The following is a 20,709-nucleotide window of genomic DNA, read 5'->3' as shown; positions in this document are numbered from 1 at the left end:
CGGGTACAGGGTCCCAAGGCTTTGGGCTGTCCTCGACTGCATTCCCAGGCCACAAGCAGGGAGCTGAATGGGAAGCAGGGCTGCCAGGATTAGAACCAGCGTCCATATGGGATCCCAGTGCGTGCAAGACGAGGACTTTAGCCACTAGGCCATGGTGCCTGGCCCAAAAAAGGTTATTTTTAAATATCAACATATTTTGGTAAATAAGTGATAATAATTTTCCAAACCATTTTCAGAGAATAATTAAGCAGAAAGTTTAAGGATAAAGAAGACTGGGCCTGGCACGATGGCTCAGTGGCTAAAATCCTCACCTTGCTTATGCCAGGATCCTATGTGGGCAACAGTTTGTGTCCTGGCTGCTCCATTTCCCATCAGGATCCCTGCTTGTGACCTAGGAAAGCAGTAGAGGATGGCTCAAGGTCTTGGAATCTTGCACCCATGCTGGAGACCCAGAAGAAGCTCCTGGCTCGCCACCCCTGGCTTTGGATCGGCTTAGCTCCAGCCATTATAACTACTTGGGAAGTGAACCAGTAGATGGGAGATCTTTTCTTTGTATTCCCTATTCACTGTAAATCTGCTTTTCCAATAAAAATAAATAAATCTTGAAAAAAAAAGGACAGAAAGGAAGGAAGGAAGGAAGAAAAAAGTGAGTTAGTTAGTTCAGACTATGCCAGAAGGGGCATGGCACAATAGCTTAACTGGGTAATCCTGCCCCTTCCTTGAAAGAAGAACCAGGATCCTATATGGGTACCAGTTGTAGTCCTGGCTGCTCTTCCCATGCAGTGCCCTGCTTATGGCCTGGGAGAGAAGCAGAGGATGGCTCAGTGCTTGGGCCTCTCACTCATGTGGAAGACCTGGAAGAAGCTCCTGGCTCCTGGCTTCAGATCAGCTCTGCAACGGCTGATGCAGCCATTTGGAGACTGAGCCAGTGCCTGGAATATCTCGGTCTCACCTTCTCTGTAAATTTGCCTTTAAAATATAAATAGTTGCATAAATAAATCTTGAGAGAGACAGAAAGACAGACAGACTTGCTTGAAACTCTCCTTAGAGAAACACCCCTTTGATTGGGCTACATCCTGGAGGTAGGGAAGTCAGATGAAATGTGATTTAAATTTTTACATTAAGCGTGAGCATTTGGCACAGCAGATAAGAAACTGCTTGAGACACCCACATCTCATATTACCTGGTTCAAGTCTTTACTGTACTTTTCACCCAGCTTCTTGCTAATGTTTATCTGGGGAAATAGAGGTGATGGCTCAAGTTCCTACCACCCAGTGGGAGACATGGATTGAGTTTCTGGCTCTCAGCTGCCACATTTGGGGAATAAAGCAGCAGATGGGAACCTTTTCTGCTTATCTATTCCTTCCTTTCAAAAAATAATGAAAAATAATTAAAATAGGTTCTGTGTGACCAGTGAAGCTGAGCTGAAAGGCACCTTGCAATGTAGAGGTCCTGAGTTAGCTGCCAGGCACCTAATTTCCCCTGCTGGTCCATGTCCACCTTTCCCAGCAGTGCTTTTTCCTCACTTTTCTCTGTCTCTTCAACACCTGGCTACAAGTAAGACTGACCAAGGGATGCCTGAAGGTAGGGTCCCTGACATATATCCAGTGCTCATAGCATCTGCAGCTTGATTTACCCGATTCCTGCCTTACCTGGATGACAATGCTGCTCAATACAGACTGAAGACGGTGGTATCCTGAAGCAGGCCTGACATTAGGCCTCAGGGCAGGGGACAAGACCTGTTGTGGTTGCCTCACAGAACCTCCCAATTCACTCCCAAGCCCCTCAAAGGGTCTGCTCTTGGCCTGTCCACTTTCAAGTAGCCAGGGGTCTAAATTCAAATGAAACTTGTGTTTTCATACAACTTTCCATGGTTTATTATAACTCATCCCATTGTACGTGAATGAAACATGTTATAATCTCCACAGTCCAAATGGAGGAACTGAGGGTAGAGATATAAGCCAAGATCATTTGTTTGGTCAGATCATTAAGATTCATTGCTGATGGGTTTGGCACGGTGTTGTAATACACCAATCCTCTGCCTGAAGTACCAGCATCCCATATGGGTGGGCCCTGTTTCTAGTTTCAGCTGCTCTGTTTATGACCTGCTCCCTGATAATGGCCTGGGAAAGCCATGGAAGATGGACCAAATGCTTGAGACCCTGAACCTACCAGGGAGATCTGGAAGAAGTTGTCAGCTTCCAACTTGGATCTAGCTCAGCTTTGGTTATTGCGGCCATTTGGGGAATAAACTAGTGGATGGAAGATGTCTCTATTTCATCCTCCACCTTGTAAGGGTTAATTGTAAAGGTGACTGTACTCCTGGAAGTCTGGAATCTCCAAAGAGACACCTGCATCCTGCTACAAGCAAAGCTCCTATTTCCTGAAAGACCAGGAGGCAGGCAGGAGATAGGGATAATCTCGGGAGTTTTTGGATTTGCGGGAAAACAGCTACCTTCGAGGCATGCTATTTTATTACTGTCTGCGTTGAAGTGATATGATCAGGACCCCCAAGCCTACATGTTGTAAATTCCTGTCATCATCATGTACTTGCTCACTGTCATGTAGCTTTTTGATTCTGTTACTATAAAAACCCCACAATCATTTCATTCGGGGCACTTCTTGCTTATGGCAAGAGGTTGCCCCCTTGGACTAGGCAATAAAATCATCTCACTGGCATTGGAGTCTCGCTTGGATTCATCGAACTACAACACCACCTCTCATAACTCTTTCAAGTAAAATAATTAACTTTCTTTTTAAAAAAATTCATTCCCGAGGAAGTAGGCATTTGACCTAGTAGTTAACATGACTGAGGCACAGGTGTTTCAGTCCCAGCACCACTCCCAACTCCAGCATCCTGGGAGGCAGCAGAGGATGGTTTACTCTACAAGTGAGACCTGTATTAAGTTCTGGGCTACTGGTTCGACATGGACCAGCCCACCTCTTACAGACATTTGGAAGGTGAACTGATGGATAAGAGCTGTCTTCTCTGGCCCTCCACACAATCTCTGAACAGAATTTAAAAAAAACAAAACAAAACAAAACAAACAAACAAAAAAACTTTTGGGCCTGGCACAGTGGCCTAGCAGCTAAAGTTCTTGCCTTGAACGCACTGTGATCGCATGTCGGCATTGGTTCTAATCCCGAAAGCCCTGCTTCCCATCCAGCTCCCTGCTTATGGCCTGGGAAAGCAGTTGAGGATGGCTCAAAGCCTTGGGACCCTGCAACCGATTGGGAGACCTAGAAGAAGTTCCAGGCTCATGGCTTCGGATCAGAGCAGCTCCAGTCGTTGCAGTCACTTAGAGAGAGAATCATTAGACGGAAGATCTTCTTCTCTGTCTCTCCTCCTGTCTGTTTATCTGACTTTGCAATAAAAATAAATAATAATAATAATAATAAAAACCCATACAGGTCTTAGACTGTACCTGGGTGCTAAGAATTTTGGTGTGAGGAACTGAGATAATGGTACCAATCTCTACTGAGTACTGCCCTCCTTCTACCTGCAATGTAATTTTTCGGAGGTAAATGCTGAGTCTGAAAAATATAAGGAGAGCTGGGCAGCATCCTAGGCGGCACCTAATGGTGCACTAATCCAGGCTGACAGTGTGAGGAAAGGCCAAGTTGTGCCCTAACTCCTCCACTTCAAATCCAGCTCCCAGTTATGACCGTGAGAAGCACTAAATGATGAATATTTACAGAGAGCAGGAGAGACAGAGAGAAAAAGCTTAAACCTGCTGGTTCACTCTCCAATTGGCTGCAAGGGACAAGGCCAAGAAATCCGAACAAAGGAACAAAGAGGGTCCACCAAGAATCGCAAGAGGGTGTAGGGTTCCAAGGCTTTGGGTTATCCACTATTGCTTTCCCGGGCCACAGGCAGGGAGCTGGATGGGAAGTACAACAACAGTAACATAAACCAGTAACATAAACCAGAACCCAAATGGAATCCGGGCATGTGCAAGGCGAGGATTCAGCCACTGAGCCATTGGACCAGGCTCCAATACATCTTTATTTATTTTTTTGGAAGTCATGATTTACCTATATCCTCTATTACCAGACTCTTGCCATTACCAGCATCATTTCCTACTCCCATCATATCCCCCCACATCACTGACTGTTTCTGTCACACAAATCTCCAGGTTTCTCCAAAAGCTTCTTCCACTTTCAAGGCTTTTCCCATAAGCTGTCCAATTTACATAGAACACTATCCCCTCCTTTAACCAGGGAGGCCCTACTCATCCTTCAGAGCACAGCTGATTAAGCAGGCTCCTCATGCTGCACTTGTAACTGTAATTAAGCCAATTATGCAATTACAGTCTGTCGCTCCAAGCAGACCGCAGGGAACTATGTCTGCACAACAGCTCTATCCCCCGGGTCCAGCACTGTGCCCGATGCACAGCTACCCAAGGGATAGTTGTGGGATGAACAGCAATAGCTCAATGGGGAAACTGAGTTTTGCATGGTGGGAGCTTGTAGCCAGTTTGGTGATTTGCCTAAACCTTCTCATCAGTGGCCTCTGGGGGGACTCTACAGAAGACAAGTGTGGAATGAACAGCATTGGCCTAGACTCTGCCGCTGCCATGTATCCTGGGCACATTAGCCACAGTGTCACAGAGTAAAGCCTGGTGCCCACTCACATGACGAATACATGACGACCCCAGACTTCTGAATCTTCAATATTCCTGCATGTAGGCATTGGTCAGGGGAGGGGTTGGAAATACAAGGCCCAGGCCTAGCTCTGCCCTGAGGCCAGGAGACAATCACTGACCTGATCTCATTCCCGAGGTGCCCAATTTCTGCAAGGCTTGGAAACTGGAAGGCAATAGACAGTGTTCACAGCTGCCACAAGGGGGTGCTCCTTCCCTAATGTGCCTAACAGGAATGCAAAATGGGATTCAGCCGCCTGGCAGGCCCTCCACAACCAAGCAAACTAAACTAGGCCAGCTGGACTGCATGAGCAGGCATCCCGCAGCCCAGGGTCAGCCCTTCCTGAGATGAACAGCTTCCATCCCAGGATTGGCCACACAAATGAGACGAGCAGCTCTGCGCTTGCTCCTCGGCTTTATTGACTCCTCTGTCTCAGGGTGGCAGGAACTTGCAGCTGGAGAGCTGAATGGGGCCTGCAGGCATGGGCTCAGTATGGGTCATTAAAGGGGTACAGAGGGTGCCCGGCATCTCTGGGAACTCTCTTGCCGTCCACCTGAAAAAGAGACAGACAGGGACCTCATTAGCAGGCGCTGAACTGACAAAGACTCACGGCATCGATCCCAAATCCCCTGGATAACCTCATCTTTCACTAGCATTACCCAAAACGCAGGGGCCAGACTGCTGCCACGGAAAATGCCACAGAATCAGCAGTCCTGCAACACCGCACTGACAGGACAGCCTGGGACATGGCTGCTGCTGTCCTTAAGAATTCATTCCACTGGGAGTAAGAACTACCAACTATTTCTATTCCCATGTGCACTTGGCTTTAAATCCACCCTGATCACTCTAAGGTCAGGAATTGGACAAGACAGTCAAAGAGCGTGAAGCTGACAAATGGGACGCCCACTGCCCACTGAATACATGACGTCGGTCCTGGTTGTCCCATGCTTCTGATGCAGTGCCTGCTAACATGTCTGGAGGCAGCAGATGATGGCCTATCACCCACATGGGAGACCCAGATGCAGTGTCCTTGGCTCTAGTTTGGCCTGGCCTAATCCTATCTACTTACTGTTGCCATTTCTAGTGAAAAACTAGGTGAACAATTATGCCACTCTGCCTTGGAAAGGAATAAATCATTGTTTTAAAAAATTCAGAATTTTTGAAGAGAAGGGAGAATCAGGATGGTGGAAATGGTTATGGACACGTCCAAACGGACTGAAAACAATTTAATCAGGATGATGTCCGTCCTGCTGGTCCGTTCATTTGACCAGGAGCAGAGACAGAGCAGCAGATCTCAGACGGGCAGTGCAAGAACAGAGTGGATTTCATAGCCCAGTCAGCCCCCTAGAGCTGAATTGGGCGTCATTTTGCGTAAGGGGTAGGGCAAGGGAAAGGACAGAGCATGCGCTGAGCTGGGAGTGAACTCATCTCTGACTCAGTGAGCTGCAACGATGTGGCATTCCATGGGTTCCACCCGGGGCAGGTCTGGGTAGCCCTCGGATCTGACAGCCAGCAGATCAAGAACAGAAGTGGTGGTAATCTGGAGCCATTTTGCACACTGTGGCAATAGCTTTAAGACAGCAGGCGATAACAGTGAACTGCGCGTGTGCTGAGCTCATGCGAAGTCACTGAACTCAGTGGATTGCACTGGTCCTGCAGGAAAATAATACTGACTGTGGCATGCTACCGGCCAAAATAGATCTGTGTGGCACCCAGACCTAACGTCCAACAGGTTCCGACAAGATCAGTGCCACCAACAACCTAATTATATAGGACACCTTGTGTCTCCCTAATCCTGGGACCTGCTCCAACCAGAAGGGGGAGAAAGGTTGCAGAGACAACAGTGCAGCCTCAGCACGGTATCACAGGAGGAGCAGAGCGGTGAGCCAGGACCTGGAGCTGTGGAGACTACAGTGGAAATCTAACATAAGAACCCAAACCTGGAACTTGCTGGAGGTTGTGGCACAATTGGCTGCAAGCAAAGTGTTGTGTACCAACGGCAATAAGTAAAATCGCATTGTAGACCTGTGGGTGACAGCTTAGAAACAGGCTCCAAGCAGAAAACTCTGCTAACCACAAGTACAATGATCAAGGGCTAGAGAAGTGAAAAAGGCACAATGAATATTACCGAAAACTCCCCTGCAAAGGAGCAAAACCCTATGCCAACCTCAGAATTAACTAAGGAAGACATCGAGAAAATGAAGGACACAGAATTCAGAAAATTCATTTTAAAGATTCTGATCAAAAATGAAAAGCTCATGCAAGAGTTCAAAGAATTTAAGGAAGCAACAAAGCAAATCAAGGCTGGTATACCAGAAATTAAGAACACAGTAGAGCAAATTAAAAGTACAATGGAGAGTCTCCAAAATAGAATGAAGCAAGCAGAAGAAAGAATCTCAGAATTGGGACTCGGCAGAATGGCCTAGTGGCTAAAGTCCTTGCCTTGAACGCCCCGGGATCCCATATGGGCGCCGGTTCTAATGCCGGCAGCTGCACTTCCCATCCAGCTTCCTGCTTGAGGCCTGGGAAAGCAATCGAGGACGGCCCAGAAGGCTTGGGACCCTGCACCCACGTGGGAGACCTGGAAGAGGTTCCTGGTTCCCAGACTCGGATTGGCGCAGCACTGCCCGTTGCGGCTCACTTGGGGAGTGAATCATCGGATGAAGATCTTCCTCTCTGTCTCTCCTCCTCTCAGTGTCTCTGACTTTGTTATGAAATAAATAAATCTTTAAAAAAAAAAAAAAAAGCATCTCAGAATTGGAAGATATTTCCTGTCATCAGGGGGAAGCAAACAAAAAGCTGGAAGCAGAGCTGGAGCAGGACAAAAAAAAGTATTCAAAAATTGAAAGACACTATTAAGAAGCCAAATATAAGAGTTATGGGAGTCCCAGAAGGTGCAGAAAGAGAAGGTGGGATTAAAGGTGTATTTAATGAAATAATAAGGGAAAATTTCCCTAATCTGGAGAAAGGATTGGGAAACAAGATCCACGATGGGCACAGAACTCCCAACAGGCTTGATCAAAAGTGATCTTCACCAAGACACATGATCATCAAGCTCTCTTCAATTGAACATAAGGAAAAGATCCTTAAATGTGCACGTGAAAAAAATCAATTGACATATAAAGGAATGCCAATTAAGATCACAGGAGATCTCGCACAGGAAACTCTACAGGCAAGAAGAGAATGGAGTGACATATTCCAGATTCTAAAAGAAAAAAATTGTCGGCCCAGGATAACAGATCCAGCAAAGCTTTCTTTTGTCTTTGAAAATGAAATAAAATTCTTTCACAGTAAAGAAAAGCTAAAAGAATTTGCCTCTTTCAAACCTGCCCTACAAATGATACTTCAAGATGTTCTCTTGACAGAGAAGAGGAATAGCACCAAACAAAACCAAAGGCAAACGGGAAGAACATCCCAGTAAAATGACAACAGAAGACTAAACCAAGGAACAACCCATTCCTAAAATGACAGGAACAAAGTAACACCCATGCATATTAAACTCTGAATGTAAATGGCTTAAGCTTAATCAAACCTCATAGATTAGTAGACTGGATTAAAAAAACAAAACCCAACTGTTTATTGTCTGGAGGAGACACACTTCAACAAAAATCAGTGGAAACTATATCACATGGGTTTTGTTGTTTTCTGTTAGTTTCATCTCTTCAAAACACCGTCTTCTAACTAAATCATTCAATGACTCATAGATCATACAGTAGCATCATTTTCTTCAAGAAGGTTCTTGATTTTCATTTCTTCAGCTACACGTTAGTCATTTAATAGCATGTTATGTAACTTCATGGTGTTGTTAATTTCTTTTTTCTCCTGGATGTTGATTTTGTTGTGTGGCTCTTCATTTAAGGGGATGTATAGTAGCTGTGTAATGGAGACTCCTATGTAGTATTATGTCATTTAACTTCATGGCATTGTAAATTTCTATTTTTCTTTCTATTGTTGATTTTGTATCATGACTTTTCCTTTAAGAGGATGTACAGAAGCTGTGAAATGGAGACTAACATCCAGATGTGAAGATGCAGTGTTGTATGCATTTCTGTTTCCAAAGATGGGCTTACAATGAAACTGTTTACCATATCTTGACAATAGGATTCTGGACACTCTGCCACTGTCCATGCCCACAATGATGGACATACGACTGAGTATGAAGAACTATATGTTAGTAATGATATAGAGGAATGAGGTGGCGGGGAGGGAAATGGAGAGGGAATATGGAGCTGTATCATAAAATGCTAGCAATAATAATAAAATGTAAAAAATAAAAAAATAAAAATAAAAAAGGCAATAGAAAAAAAAAGAAAGAAAAAAAAATAAAAACTTCAGAATTTTCTTCTGGGTTCAACACGTCATTACTGTTAACATGCTATGTCAGGAACTGGGCCCAGTAACTGGAGTGACAAGCATAATACCATTTTAAATTACAAAACACTGAGGAGAAAGACAGGAACTCACAGCCTGGAAACCTTATCCCCAAGACACAATCAATTTCTGAGCTCAAGACAAACAATAGCAAACCCAGCGATATCGTCCTTTCCCACACACAACCAGCAAGCCAGATGCCACCCAAAGTCTCATATTCCAACATAATGACAGTGAATCCATCCTTACCGTAAGCATGGGCACAATATATCGCCAATTTCTGTTCAGGGCATCCAGCTGCTTCATCTCTTCTGGGCTCAAGGTGAAGTCAAGCACCTAAGGAAGAGGACGGGATTGCGGACAGCCTTGTGAGTGGACACAGGGCTTCACAGCATTGCCCGCTTCTCTAGACAGAGCTGGGCCAGCTGCAGCACAGACAGCTAAAGCACACAGACCCATCTGCAGGTACCTGGATGTTCTGCAGGATGCGGGAAGGAGTGACACTCTTCGGGATGCAGATGACTTTCCGCTGCACCTGCCACCTACAAGGGGGATCGGTAGAGGTGGAAGAGAAGTCAGTCTCCCTAACCACTGCCTATCCTCAGCTCCTGGAGCCTCTGGGCCGCTGGAGTGTGAACAGCCCTGCCATCAAATCTGGAAGCCCTCAACCCTCGCCTCCCATCCCTGAGGCTTTCTTCCCAACCACAGCCCCTGTTCCCCAGAACACCGTGTACCTGAGCAAGATCTGAGCTGGAGATCGGCCATACTTCTCAGCCAGTGCCAGCACCGTAGGTTCCTCCAACAGGACAGGTTCATTAGGATCGCACCAAGCACGGTCTGGAGAGCCCAAAGGGCTATAGGCAGTCACCTCAAGGCCACGTGCATGGCAGTGGGCAATGAGCTCATTCTGTGCCAGGTATGGGTGGCATTCCACCTGAGCCAGGATAAAAGACATCAACCATGGTGGCTACAAGCAGCATGGCTGGCCTTCTGCATGTCAGTGCTCACAGGCCAGAGCCAGTCCTCATGTCAACACAGTTCACTTTTATTCCCACGTCCCACTGCCGTTTCATCACCTCCATGGCCCTGTGCAGAGCAGTCTGCACCATTTCTGAGCACATGCTAGTCACCCTCACACGGACACCATCACCAGCTCACTCATGCCTCCGCACACACAGTCCTGCACACCTCTGCTCTGCTCGCTGTGCTCACCTGCAAGACAGCCGGGCGCACCGAGGCCACGCTGAGCACGTCGTCGATCTGCCGACTGTTGAAGTTGGACAGGCCCAGCGCCCGCACCAGCCCCTTCGCCACTAGCGCCTCCATTGCTTTCCAGGTCTCCTTGTAGTCAATGAAGTCATAGCGCACAGACCCGTCAGCGTTCTTAGGAAAGGGGTTGTCTCCCCGTCTGAGTGAGACACAGTTTCCTAAGTGTGAGCTCAAAGGCCAGGCTTCTGCCCTACCTGCCCTACCTGCCCACATCCCCAAGCCCACAGAGGGCAAAGTGCCATCACTCAGAACAGCTGTGCTTCCTCACCCTAGGCTCACAATACCAGTGTCAGGTCTACATGGACCTTCCATTCCTTGCTCACTCCCCAGCAGTTAGCTGCTCTTGCATTCTCCCTCGTGGGCAGGCTTCTCTCATTGCCCTTGTTGGTACACTCTCATTACAAAACCACAAGGCCTGGTTCAATGGAAGCCTGAATGAGTGAAGGGAAAAGACTGTCACAGCCATGCAGCTGCATACCCGGTCTGCAGCTGAATGCTTGGCTACTGCAGCAGAAACGCAGAGATCCCACTCTTGCTGAGTTTGCCACACAGGTGACTGTTCCATTGCAGTGTTGCTGCCCTGACTCACAATATGTTACTAACACATCCCACCAAATCCCAGCTCCCGGTGAAGGTCCTAGCAAGGCTTACTCAAAAGCATAAGGCCAGTGCATCAGGTACAGGTCCAGATACTCCAGCTGCAGGTCAGCCAGCGTCTTCCGGAGGGCAGGCTCCACATCCTCGGGATGGTGCTTGGTGTTCCATAGCTTGGATGTCACAAAGAGCTCCTCCCGAGCCACTGCCTGGGGCAGGGGACAAAGTGTAGGGTGAGAGGAGCCAAGGGTCCCCTTTCAACCAGCTGCACTTTTGGGAGAGAATGCAGAGGAGATGAATGCTAGATTCCACTAGCCAGGCTCATGCCCCATCAAGGCTCTGGATTCTCTCACTCAGCACTCCGTAGCCTTACCACTCACCTTGCCTGGTCCTACGTTCTCCTTCAGGGATTCTCCAATCTCAGCCTCGTTGCCATAGACAGCAGCACAGTCGATGTGGCGGTAGCCCACACTAAGGGCATACTTCACAGCTGCTTTGACCTGCAGGTGAGAGAACAAGAAGTTTCTATTCTGCTGATCTAGTGTTAAACTCCCCTGCCACCACCCCCTACCAACATTGAGGGTTACAGTTAAGGCTTATTTATGCCAGAGCCTTTAGCCAGTTGGGGACCAGAAGCCTCTTCAGAGACTTCAAATCTTCATTTTGCCCTCATTGCACCTGTTGCTAAGGTGTCAGAATAAGGCTCAGAAAAACCTAAGAGTATGTTCCCAACATTCACCATCTATCAGGAGATGGACTGACGCTGGAGTTGTACCACAGTGGCTTAAAGCTGCCATCTGCAATACTGACATGCCAATGGGCACTGGTTCAAGTCCCAGCTCCTCCACTTCCAATCCAGCTGCCTGACAATGGCTTCGAAATGCATTCAAAGACTCTCTGGGCCCTTGCACCAGTGAAGGAGACCTGAATGAAGCTCTTGGCTCACCTTGACCTAGCCCTGACCGTGGCAGCTAGTTTGGGGAGTAAACTAGCAGACAAAAGAGCTCTTTCTGTTTCTCCTCTCTCTTTACAACTCTGCTTTTCAAATTATATATATATATATATGCGCACACACGCACATATATGTACATATACACATATGTAACAATGGATGGATCCCACTTCCAGTGTGTTAAGCATCTGAGGGAAAGAAGAAAGCGGGAAAAAAAGACTGAGATTATCCAACCATATCACAAACATGAGTCTAAAGTCCAGACAGAGGCTGCTTGCCTCCTAGAGTCTTTCCCATACTTTACTGCTCTTAACTCTGAGTAAGACTTCCAAGAACATAACGTGAATTGTTCCTCACCCCCAAGTAGGAACCCAAGGTCATAGCAAAGCAAATCATAAGAACACAGGTCTTGGGGCTCCCATTTAGTGCAGTGGTTGAGGCTGCTGGAGATGCTTGCATATTGGCCTCAAGTCCCAGCTAACCTCCAGATTCCAGCTCCAGCTCCAGCTAATGCACATCCTGGGAGGCAGCAGTAAATGGCTCTAGCCACTCACTGGTAGGCCTAGGCCTTTCTCTGGTCCAGCCCTGCCTGTTGTCGACATCTGGAGATTGAACTGGAGGTTGAAAGATCTCTGTGTTTCAATTAAATTAAAATAACCAAATAAAATGCAAAACAAGTTTCTGTTCCCAGGACCTGCTTGCCTGGAAGGGTTTACCCCAAGGGTTATAGCCATCTTAAAAAATACTCCTTGAGCTAAGAAAGACTTTTAAGCCACCACTTATTTGTTCTATGAATAGATCTCCTCCATTTAGTAAATGGACAAGGAAATCTGGTTAAGAAAAAGTACCCTAGCCTTGGTCTACACAGCTGAGTGAGTTAGTTTCTCTGCAAAGATTGACAGCTCCTATGGGTCCAACTCTGGACACACTGCGGACAAGTCCAGGTCTCAGGGAGCCCATAGGACGAGAGGGGACACATCACAGCACAGGCTGGTAACTGCCACCTTAGGACTCACAGCATGGTGCAGATCCAGAGAAAAGGGTGCTCCCTGTGCCCTTGGCCTTGCTGAGCCCCTCAACCCCTCCTGTGAGTCCCTTCTCTGACCTGCCAGTGCTCCCCAGCTGCATTCCCACCAGTAGATTATAGGCCTGTTCTGCTGAGGGAAAAGGCAGCATTCCTCCACCAAGTCCTGCCTTGTCCCTAGCAGAGGTCTAGAAATCCTTCGCCTCTCCCCTCAGCCTCACCTGGCCAGGCTCACTCTTCCAGGTGCCCAGACCAATGAGGGGCATCTTCTGCCCAGTGTGCAGGAGGACACTGGAAGTCGTCATTGTCCCCTGAAACAGATGGGAAGAGAATGGTGTAGGAGTTAATGCTCTTGTCTGGCCTTAGTTACTCACTGGCCAACAACCTTATAAACAATGGTATAAACAACAACCTAATAATCAGCCTTATAAAACATTGGGTAGACAATGGAGCACATCTGTGGGTAACAGACACATGAGTGTATACATGTATCTATAGGAGAGGCAGGGAAGACAGGGTGTTTAAAAGCACCCAAAAGGCAGGAAGAAGCTCCTGAACAAACACTAACCAGACCATCCTGCTGGCTTCCCCTCCAGGAATTTGTTAAAGAGCTCCTACAAAGGGCTTGGCGCAGCAGTCTTGTGGACCTTGCGCCTGTGTGGGAGACTTGGAATAAGCTCCAGGCTATTGGCTCCCTGCTTCAGACTGGCTTAGCTCTGGCCATCGTGGCCACTTGGGGAGTGAATTAGTGAATGTAAGATCTTCCTATCTGTACCCCTTCTCTGCAAATCTGACTTTCCAATTAAAATAAATAAAATCTCTCTCTTTTTTTAAAGATTTATCTTTTATTACAAAGCCAGATATACAGAGAGGAGAGACAGGGAGGAAGATCTTCCATCCGATGATTCACTCCCCAAGTGAGCCGCAACGGGTCAGTGTGCGCCGATCGGAAGCCAGGAACCAGGAACCTCCTCTGCGTCTCCCACACGGGTGCAGTGTCCCAATGCACTGGGCCGTCCTCAACTGCTTTCCCCAGGCCACAAGCAGGGAGCTGGATGGGAAGTGGAGCTGCCGGGATTAGAACCGGCGCCCATATGGGATCCCGAGGTGTTTAAGGCAAGGACTCTAGCCACTAGGCCACGCCACCGGGCCCATAAATCTCTTTTTAAAATGAAAAATTAGGGCCTGGTGGCGTGGCCTAGTGGCTAAGGTCCTCGCCAGGATCCTATATGGTCGCCGGTTCTAATCCCGGCAGCTCCACTTCCTCTCTGTCTCTCCTCCTCTCTGTATATCTGACTTTGTAATAAAAGTAAAATGAAAATCTATAAAAAATAATAATAATAATAAAATGAAAAATTAGATGAAATTTGCAAATAAACCAAGAATATTGATTATACTGAAAATGTTGAATATGCCTGATCTTGTGCTAAATCCAAGTGCCACATGCTTAAACAGTATCTGCTTTCCTTGAAGGAAAAGGAGAATAGAAGGCACTCGCACAATGTGATATAACCATTAATCAAAAACTGTACAAGGGTTGCTCAAAGACTACAGGAAAAGAGCCATTGGCTAGGACGGCTTCTTGGAGGTGATGCCAGAGGCTGGAGGGAAAGAGCAGGAGCCATCGAAATGGAAGAGAAAGCAGCAGATTCACTCCAAGTGCCATGAGATACAAAATAAATCAGGGCCAATATGACGGCTTAATCAGCTAATTCTCCACCTGCAACTGCCAGCATCCTAGATGGGTTTTCATGTCCAGCTGCTCCACTTCTCATCCAGTTTCCCAGCTTCTAGCCTGGGAAAGCAGTGCAGAATGGCTGAAAGCCTTGCAGCCCTATTCCCAGAAGAGGCTCTTGGTTCCTGGCTGGGAAAAGATTTGTTTACTTTAATTGGAAAGGCAGATTTAGAGAAAAAGAGAGAAAAATTTTCTTTCATCTGCTGGCTCACTCCCCAGGCGGCTGCAATGGCCTCAGCTGAGCCGAATTGAAACCAGGAGCCTCCTCTGGGTCTCTCATGCAGGTTCAGGGTCTCAAGGTTTTGGGCCATCTCCTACTGCTTTCCCCGGCCACAGGCAGGGAGCTGAAGGGGAAATTGAGCAGCCAAGATGCAAACTGGAATCCCATAGGGGATTCCAGCGTGTACAAGGAAGTATTTAGTCACTGACCCATCACGCAGAAACCAAAAAATCAATCAATCAACCAATCAACCTTAAAAGAAAAAAAAAATCCCTCTTCCCTTGGTCTTATCAGTAGCATATATATCACTCTCTTAAGACTAACTTCATTGCTGGGCCCGGTGCCGTGGCCTAGCGGCTAAAGTCCTGGCTTTGAATGCACTGGGATCCCATATGGGCGCCACTTCTAATCCTGGCAGCCCCACTTCTCATCCAGCTCCCTGCTTGTGGCCTGGGAAAGCAGTCAAGAATGTCCCAAAGCCTTGGGCTCTGCAACCGTGTGGGAGACCTGGAGGGGGTTCCTGGCTCTTGGCTTTGGATTGGTGCAGCACTGGCCATTGCGCTCACTTGGGGAGTGAATCACTGGACGGAAGATCTTCCTCTCTGTCTCTCCTCCTCTCTGTACATCTGCCTTTCCAATAAAATAAATAAATCTCTTTGCAAGTATATGTATGGTTATGCAACAAGGTGGAGGAACCCACCATGGGGGGAGGGTGGGGGGAGAATCCCAGATTCTATGTAATTACAACACAATGTAATTAATGAATAAATTTAATAATAAATAAATAAATAAATAAATCTTTAAAAAAAAAAGACTAACTTTATTGCTAACAGTATCTTTAAATATGTAACCTTTGTTTCGAAGTTGTAAAAGGGCATAAGATAAAGCAAGTAACAAGATTAAGCTGTGAATATAATGAGCACATTAAACTTATCTTTCCTATTGTAAAAAGGGAGTTTTATAGAGCAATATAACGTACTTACAGAAATCATTCGCTTTCTGCTAAAAACAAAAACAAACAAACAACAACAACAACAAAAACTTGTTTAAATCTGCCCAGTTAATCACAGAGAGCTGCGGGCAACACTCTGAAACCAAACTGCCCAGAGGTCAGACAACCATCTCTGGACTTCACAGGTGCAAGCTGGTGGCCTGTTGCCAGCAGGGTCTCTGGCTGCTTCCCAGGGCTTGATGGCCACACAATAACATGTCTGCCTCTCCCTGATTTCCCAGCATGCAAGAGAGCACTCTGAAATTACACCCAGGGAAAGAGTTCAAACAAAAGCCAGCCCAGGGAAGAAGCCTGAATACTGATTCTTCCTTTTGCAGGTAAAAGTGAAAACCACAAAAATGATGGGGTTTATTGGACAAAGAGAAAGCCCCAACAAAGACCTTCAAAGAACAAGAGCTCTAAGTGGGGACGGAAGGACAGCAGCAGCAGACAGAGTTCTCTCCCTGGGATAAGCTCATTCTCAGCCAGCTCAGGACTTCCTGCTCCACCTGAGGCAATGGCTCTGCAGGCTACACCTGAATGAACAGACTCCAGGCCTGCTGGACCTTGGGCAGCACCCACTAACCCAGCAGTGGGGGTGCAGAAGCACCAAGGATCAGGTCTCCCAGCTCAGAGCCAGGCTCCTTCTCTCTGGGGTTATGCCTTCCCTGTCTAGGGGAGCCTCTGCAAGTGTTGCCTGGAAGTGGGGAACCCAGAGTCCCAGACCAGGGGCACTGTGTCTCTAAGGGCTTCCTGGCTGATGGGCCTGTTCCCCTGTCTCGCACAGTTGCTGCTGGCCCTGGTGGGGTTGGTCCTAGTCTCTACTCACTTTATCCTTGAGTTCATACCTGCAGTTACTACCTGAAACCCCGATTATTCCATTCTAGTTCTGTATATTCACCTTACATTCCGTAAGATCCTGAGATTGGGGCCTGGCACAATTGCTTAATTGGTCATCTCGTATAGGCACTGGTACATGTCCCAGCTGCTCCACTTCCCAAACAGCTCACTGCTTATGCTTGGGAAAGCAGTGGAGGATGGCCCAAAGCTTGGGATCCTACTTTTGTGTGGGACGCCCAGAGGAAGCTACTTGCTCTTGGCTTCAGATCAGCTGAGCTCTGGCCTTAGCAGCCACTTGTGAAGTGGACCAGTGGATAGATGATCTTTCCTCTTGTCTCTTTTTCTCTCAATAAATCTGATTTGCCTTTGCAACAAAAATAAACAAATTTTTAAAAATATAGATTCTGAGACTCAACAAGTCCAAACTTACACGTAAATACAGTAGCAGTAGGGGCATGAGATTAACCTGTTAAAATACCAACATCTCACATCAAAGTGCCTGGGTTTGAGTCCCAGCCTGGGCTTCTGATCCCAGCTGCCTTCCAATCAAAACACTGCACAGGGTTCAGTTATATGACACATAATACGAAATCGCTGCCTGCAACACTGGCATCCCACCTGAGCTTGGGTTCGAGTTCCAGTGGCTCCACTTTGGATCAAGCTCCCAAATATGCCTGGGAAAATATTAGAAGATGGCCCAAATCCTTGGACACTCATCCACATGGGAGATGCAGCTAGAATTCCAGACTCCTGGCTATGGCCTGGAAAGCCCTGATCATTGCAGACATTTGGAGGGCAAACCAGCAGATTGAAGATCTCTGAGTGACTCCCTCTCTCTGTATTTCTGCTTTTCAAATAAACAAAGAAAAGGGGAAAAAATTCCTGGAAGAAAGTAGATGACAGCACAAGTATTTGAGTCCCTACAATAAACTGGCAGACCTGAACTGAGTTCGTGCTTCCGGTCTCAGCTTTTGTACAGCTCAGCCCTGGACATTATGACCATGTAAATGGGCATTAATGAGTGGCTTGGAGTTCTTTCTCTCCCCATTGGTCTACGAAAAACTAAAACTAAGTCAGCAGCAAGTAGAGTGCAGAGTAAACATTTTAGGCTCTGGGTTCACACAGACCTGGGTTTCAATCCCAGATCCACTGTGTGGGCAAGCGATACTACATACACAGACACTGCATGGTGCCTGACTCACTGTCTCACCAATGACCCTCGGCTTTGTATAACAAGGATTAAAGCAAACCAGACACCATGCCCACAGTATAATGCCTTACCAGCAAGCTTTCCAAGGAAAGTATTTGCAGATCCCAGAGGCATTTCTGAGTGTCCTCTGGTTATCTGGCAGGCAATGGGGGATGGAAGTGGGTCTCCTTCTCTATTTGTTAGGCTGCCTGGAAAACCACCTTAATTAGGCAATGTTGGCACACATTTGGGCTGTCTGCCTAGGTTAAAAATCTTGCTCATACTTATAATTATGGTGGCCAGTGTGGAGGCATAGTAAGCTAATCCTCCACTTATGGCACTGGCATAGCATATGGGCGCTGGTTTGTGTCTCAGCTACTCCACTTCTGATCCTGCTCTCTGCCTATGGCCTGAGAGAGTAGAGGAGGATGGCTCAAGTTCTTGTGCTCCTGTACCCACATGGGAGATCCAGAAATAGCTCCTGGCTTTAGATTGACTCAGCTCTGTTGGTTGCAGCCATTTGGGAAGTGAACCCAACAGACAGGAGATCTCTGACACTCTTTCTCTATATAACTCTGCCTTTCAAATCTTTAAAAAATACTTACAAGTGTAGAAAACTGCTGTTTGACTTAAAAGATAAGGACAAAGACTAGTTGTAGTCTCCTATGCTTTTTAAAAATAGGAAATAAACAGAAATTTCCGTAATCTTCTTAAGTCCATTTGTATTTCCCTCCACTGTCCCTATCCTGGCTTTCACCACCATCATCACTCAAACCATGGATGTCTCAGTTTTCAGTGTGTCCCCTCTGACCATAACCCATTCAACAGATGTAACCAGTGACTCTGGGGCTCAAACGCCTTGACAGGCCTCTCCCACCCTCAGCATAAAGCACACCTTCCCAAGCCTGACTGTGGCTTTCCTTATCTCTCTCATCTCAGATTCCCATTTTCTAGAACTTGCAGATCCAGCACCATGTACTTGACTCCACGTCTCTACACACTGTCTTTTCCCAAATCCCACCCTGGCATGGCCAGCCACCTCTTAGCTGGTGTACTTCACTGATGTTTTTGCCTGTGTGTGCACCTATTTCTTGGGCACACTGGGCATTTTCCCCCCAAACGTGACACTCTTTGAGGTCCAAACCTGTCTTATGTCAGAACATAACACTGTACGTATCTGTAGTGATGCATATACACACATACATGAATAAACAGCAACACGCACAGAGGACACAACGGCTGTTAATGAAGAGCTGAAGCTAACCCAGCTGAAGGGGTATCTGAGGAAGTCACTGCTTCCAGCACCTACTTCCTTTATTTCTTGGGAAATCAGTAAAGAATCAGTATAGAGAACAACAAAGCACTTCACTAGGATCAGCAAAAAAAAGTTCCGGCTGACAACAGGATCCTACCGAGATTGCCCCAAGAACAGGCCTGGTGAGAACCTTCAAGGCCATTCTAGGGGGGATCCAGTTGCCACTAGGATGAGCAGTGGAAAGGGAAGTGTTAACTCACAGCCCTATCTCGGGAAGGCTGGCAGCAGAATTACAAACTCAGCTTTCCTAGACCCAATGTAGACGCCTCAGCAGGCAACTTCTCCCCACTTCCCGCTCCTTCTGAGGTGCACACCCTGCACCTCTAGAGGAAAGCCAGAGCGCTTGGGAAAACTTCGGAGGTGAGTGAGCCAGGGATGCAAACAAAACTCACAGAGCGACTAAGGCCAGCCAGCCGCTTGCAGGGCTTCCCCGAGTGTGATTCTCACGGCTCCCAGGCAGGGAGTCCTCTGACCGCCAAGGAAGCTGAGAAGTTATCCGAGATCTCACGGAGAAGATAGGGAAGGGCCACTTCGCGAGCCCACGTGGTCGCCCTCTGCGTCCTCAGTTTTCCCGCGGGAGATGGGCCGGTAGCCAAGGAGACTCACCTTTACTCACCTGAGCAGAACACAGCCAGAACACACTAGCGTCACCGGGAGTCAACCCCACACCTCACTACCGGGGCGAGCCGCCCCAGCTTAAGTGTGGCGGTGAGGAGGAAGCTCCGCCCGGAGGGAGGTCCGAGGGCCGGGCATCCGGGATCACGCGCAGGGTGGACTCCCCGGGAAGCATCCGAGAGGTTGGACGGCTTTGCCTGGAGGCTGCTCCATCCGATTCTCTGAGCGCGGGTTGACTGACTTGGTTGGGTGGCGCTAGTGGACATTATCTCCCGGTCAAAATAAAGCCAGCGCCACCGGTTACGCGGGTGCGTCTTGCTGGCCCACAATGCACTGTGCCGGCGCTCTACACCGGCGATTTCGCTGTACTTCCGGAGGGATGGAGCCGCTTAGATGCCAGGGTGTGTTTCGCCAATTGCGTTAGTATTTCATAGAGTCGAGTCGGCGATTTTCAGAGTTCAGGGAAGTTGCAAGCTGAAGCCAAAGAGTAGTCAGAATACAAAGAAAGCCGAAGACCGAGGGTCTCCAGATTCCAGACCCTAACAAGTTTTTGCCTTTGAGAATCCATGCACTCTGGGCAGGAGGGGGTCCTGCTTGTGGTTGCAGGACTTGGTGGCAGTAAGTTCATAACGTTGATTTATCTCGTCCTCATAACGGCCCTAAATAGGGAACTTTTTTTTCTTAAAGATTTATCATCGAGGACCAGAAATCTAAGCTGAGGAAAATCTATACAAATATGACCCTATTGGGCCCGACCCCAATAACTCAATAGCTAAATCCTTACCTTGCATACACCAGGATCCTATATCAGCGTCGGGTTGTGCCGTGGCTGTTCACTTTCCATCCAGCTCCCTGATTGTGAGCTAGAAAAGCAGAGGAGGATGGCCAAAGCCTTGGGACCCTGCGCGCCCAACTGGGAGACCAGGAGAAGGCTCCTGACTCCTGGCTCT

At 47.5% G+C, this 20,709-nt stretch overlaps 1 protein-coding gene across 2 annotated transcripts; it reads right to left on the bottom strand.

Moving 5' to 3' along the window:
- Positions 1-5,041: 5,041 nt before the first annotated feature.
- On the bottom strand, positions 5,042-20,008 carry LOC101526623 (aldo-keto reductase family 1 member A1). 2 transcript variants are annotated; one of them, XM_058680486.1, is made up of 9 exons: positions 19,761-20,008; positions 13,076-13,165; positions 11,259-11,378; positions 10,936-11,087; positions 10,228-10,423; positions 9,750-9,949; positions 9,485-9,557; positions 9,265-9,351; positions 5,042-5,197 (listed from the first exon to the last, which is right to left on the bottom strand). In XM_058680486.1, the coding sequence occupies exons 2-9, from the start codon at positions 13,157-13,159 to the stop codon at positions 5,132-5,134; spliced, it is 978 nt and encodes a 325-aa protein (XP_058536469.1). In that variant the 5' UTR covers positions 13,160-13,165; positions 19,761-20,008; the 3' UTR covers positions 5,042-5,131. The 2 variants fall into 2 exon arrangements, with proteins under 2 accessions (XP_058536469.1, XP_058536474.1); XM_058680491.1 differs by lacking the exon at positions 19,761-20,008 and adding an exon at positions 19,055-19,077.
- Positions 20,009-20,709: the final 701 nt, after the last annotated feature.

This window comes from Ochotona princeps, chromosome 2 (genome assembly GCF_030435755.1).
Source record: "Ochotona princeps isolate mOchPri1 chromosome 2, mOchPri1.hap1, whole genome shotgun sequence".
Lineage (NCBI taxonomy): Eukaryota > Metazoa > Chordata > Mammalia > Lagomorpha > Ochotonidae > Ochotona > Ochotona princeps.
Note: the sequence above shows the minus strand (reverse complement) of the source record. Positions and strands in the feature narration are given on the sequence as shown.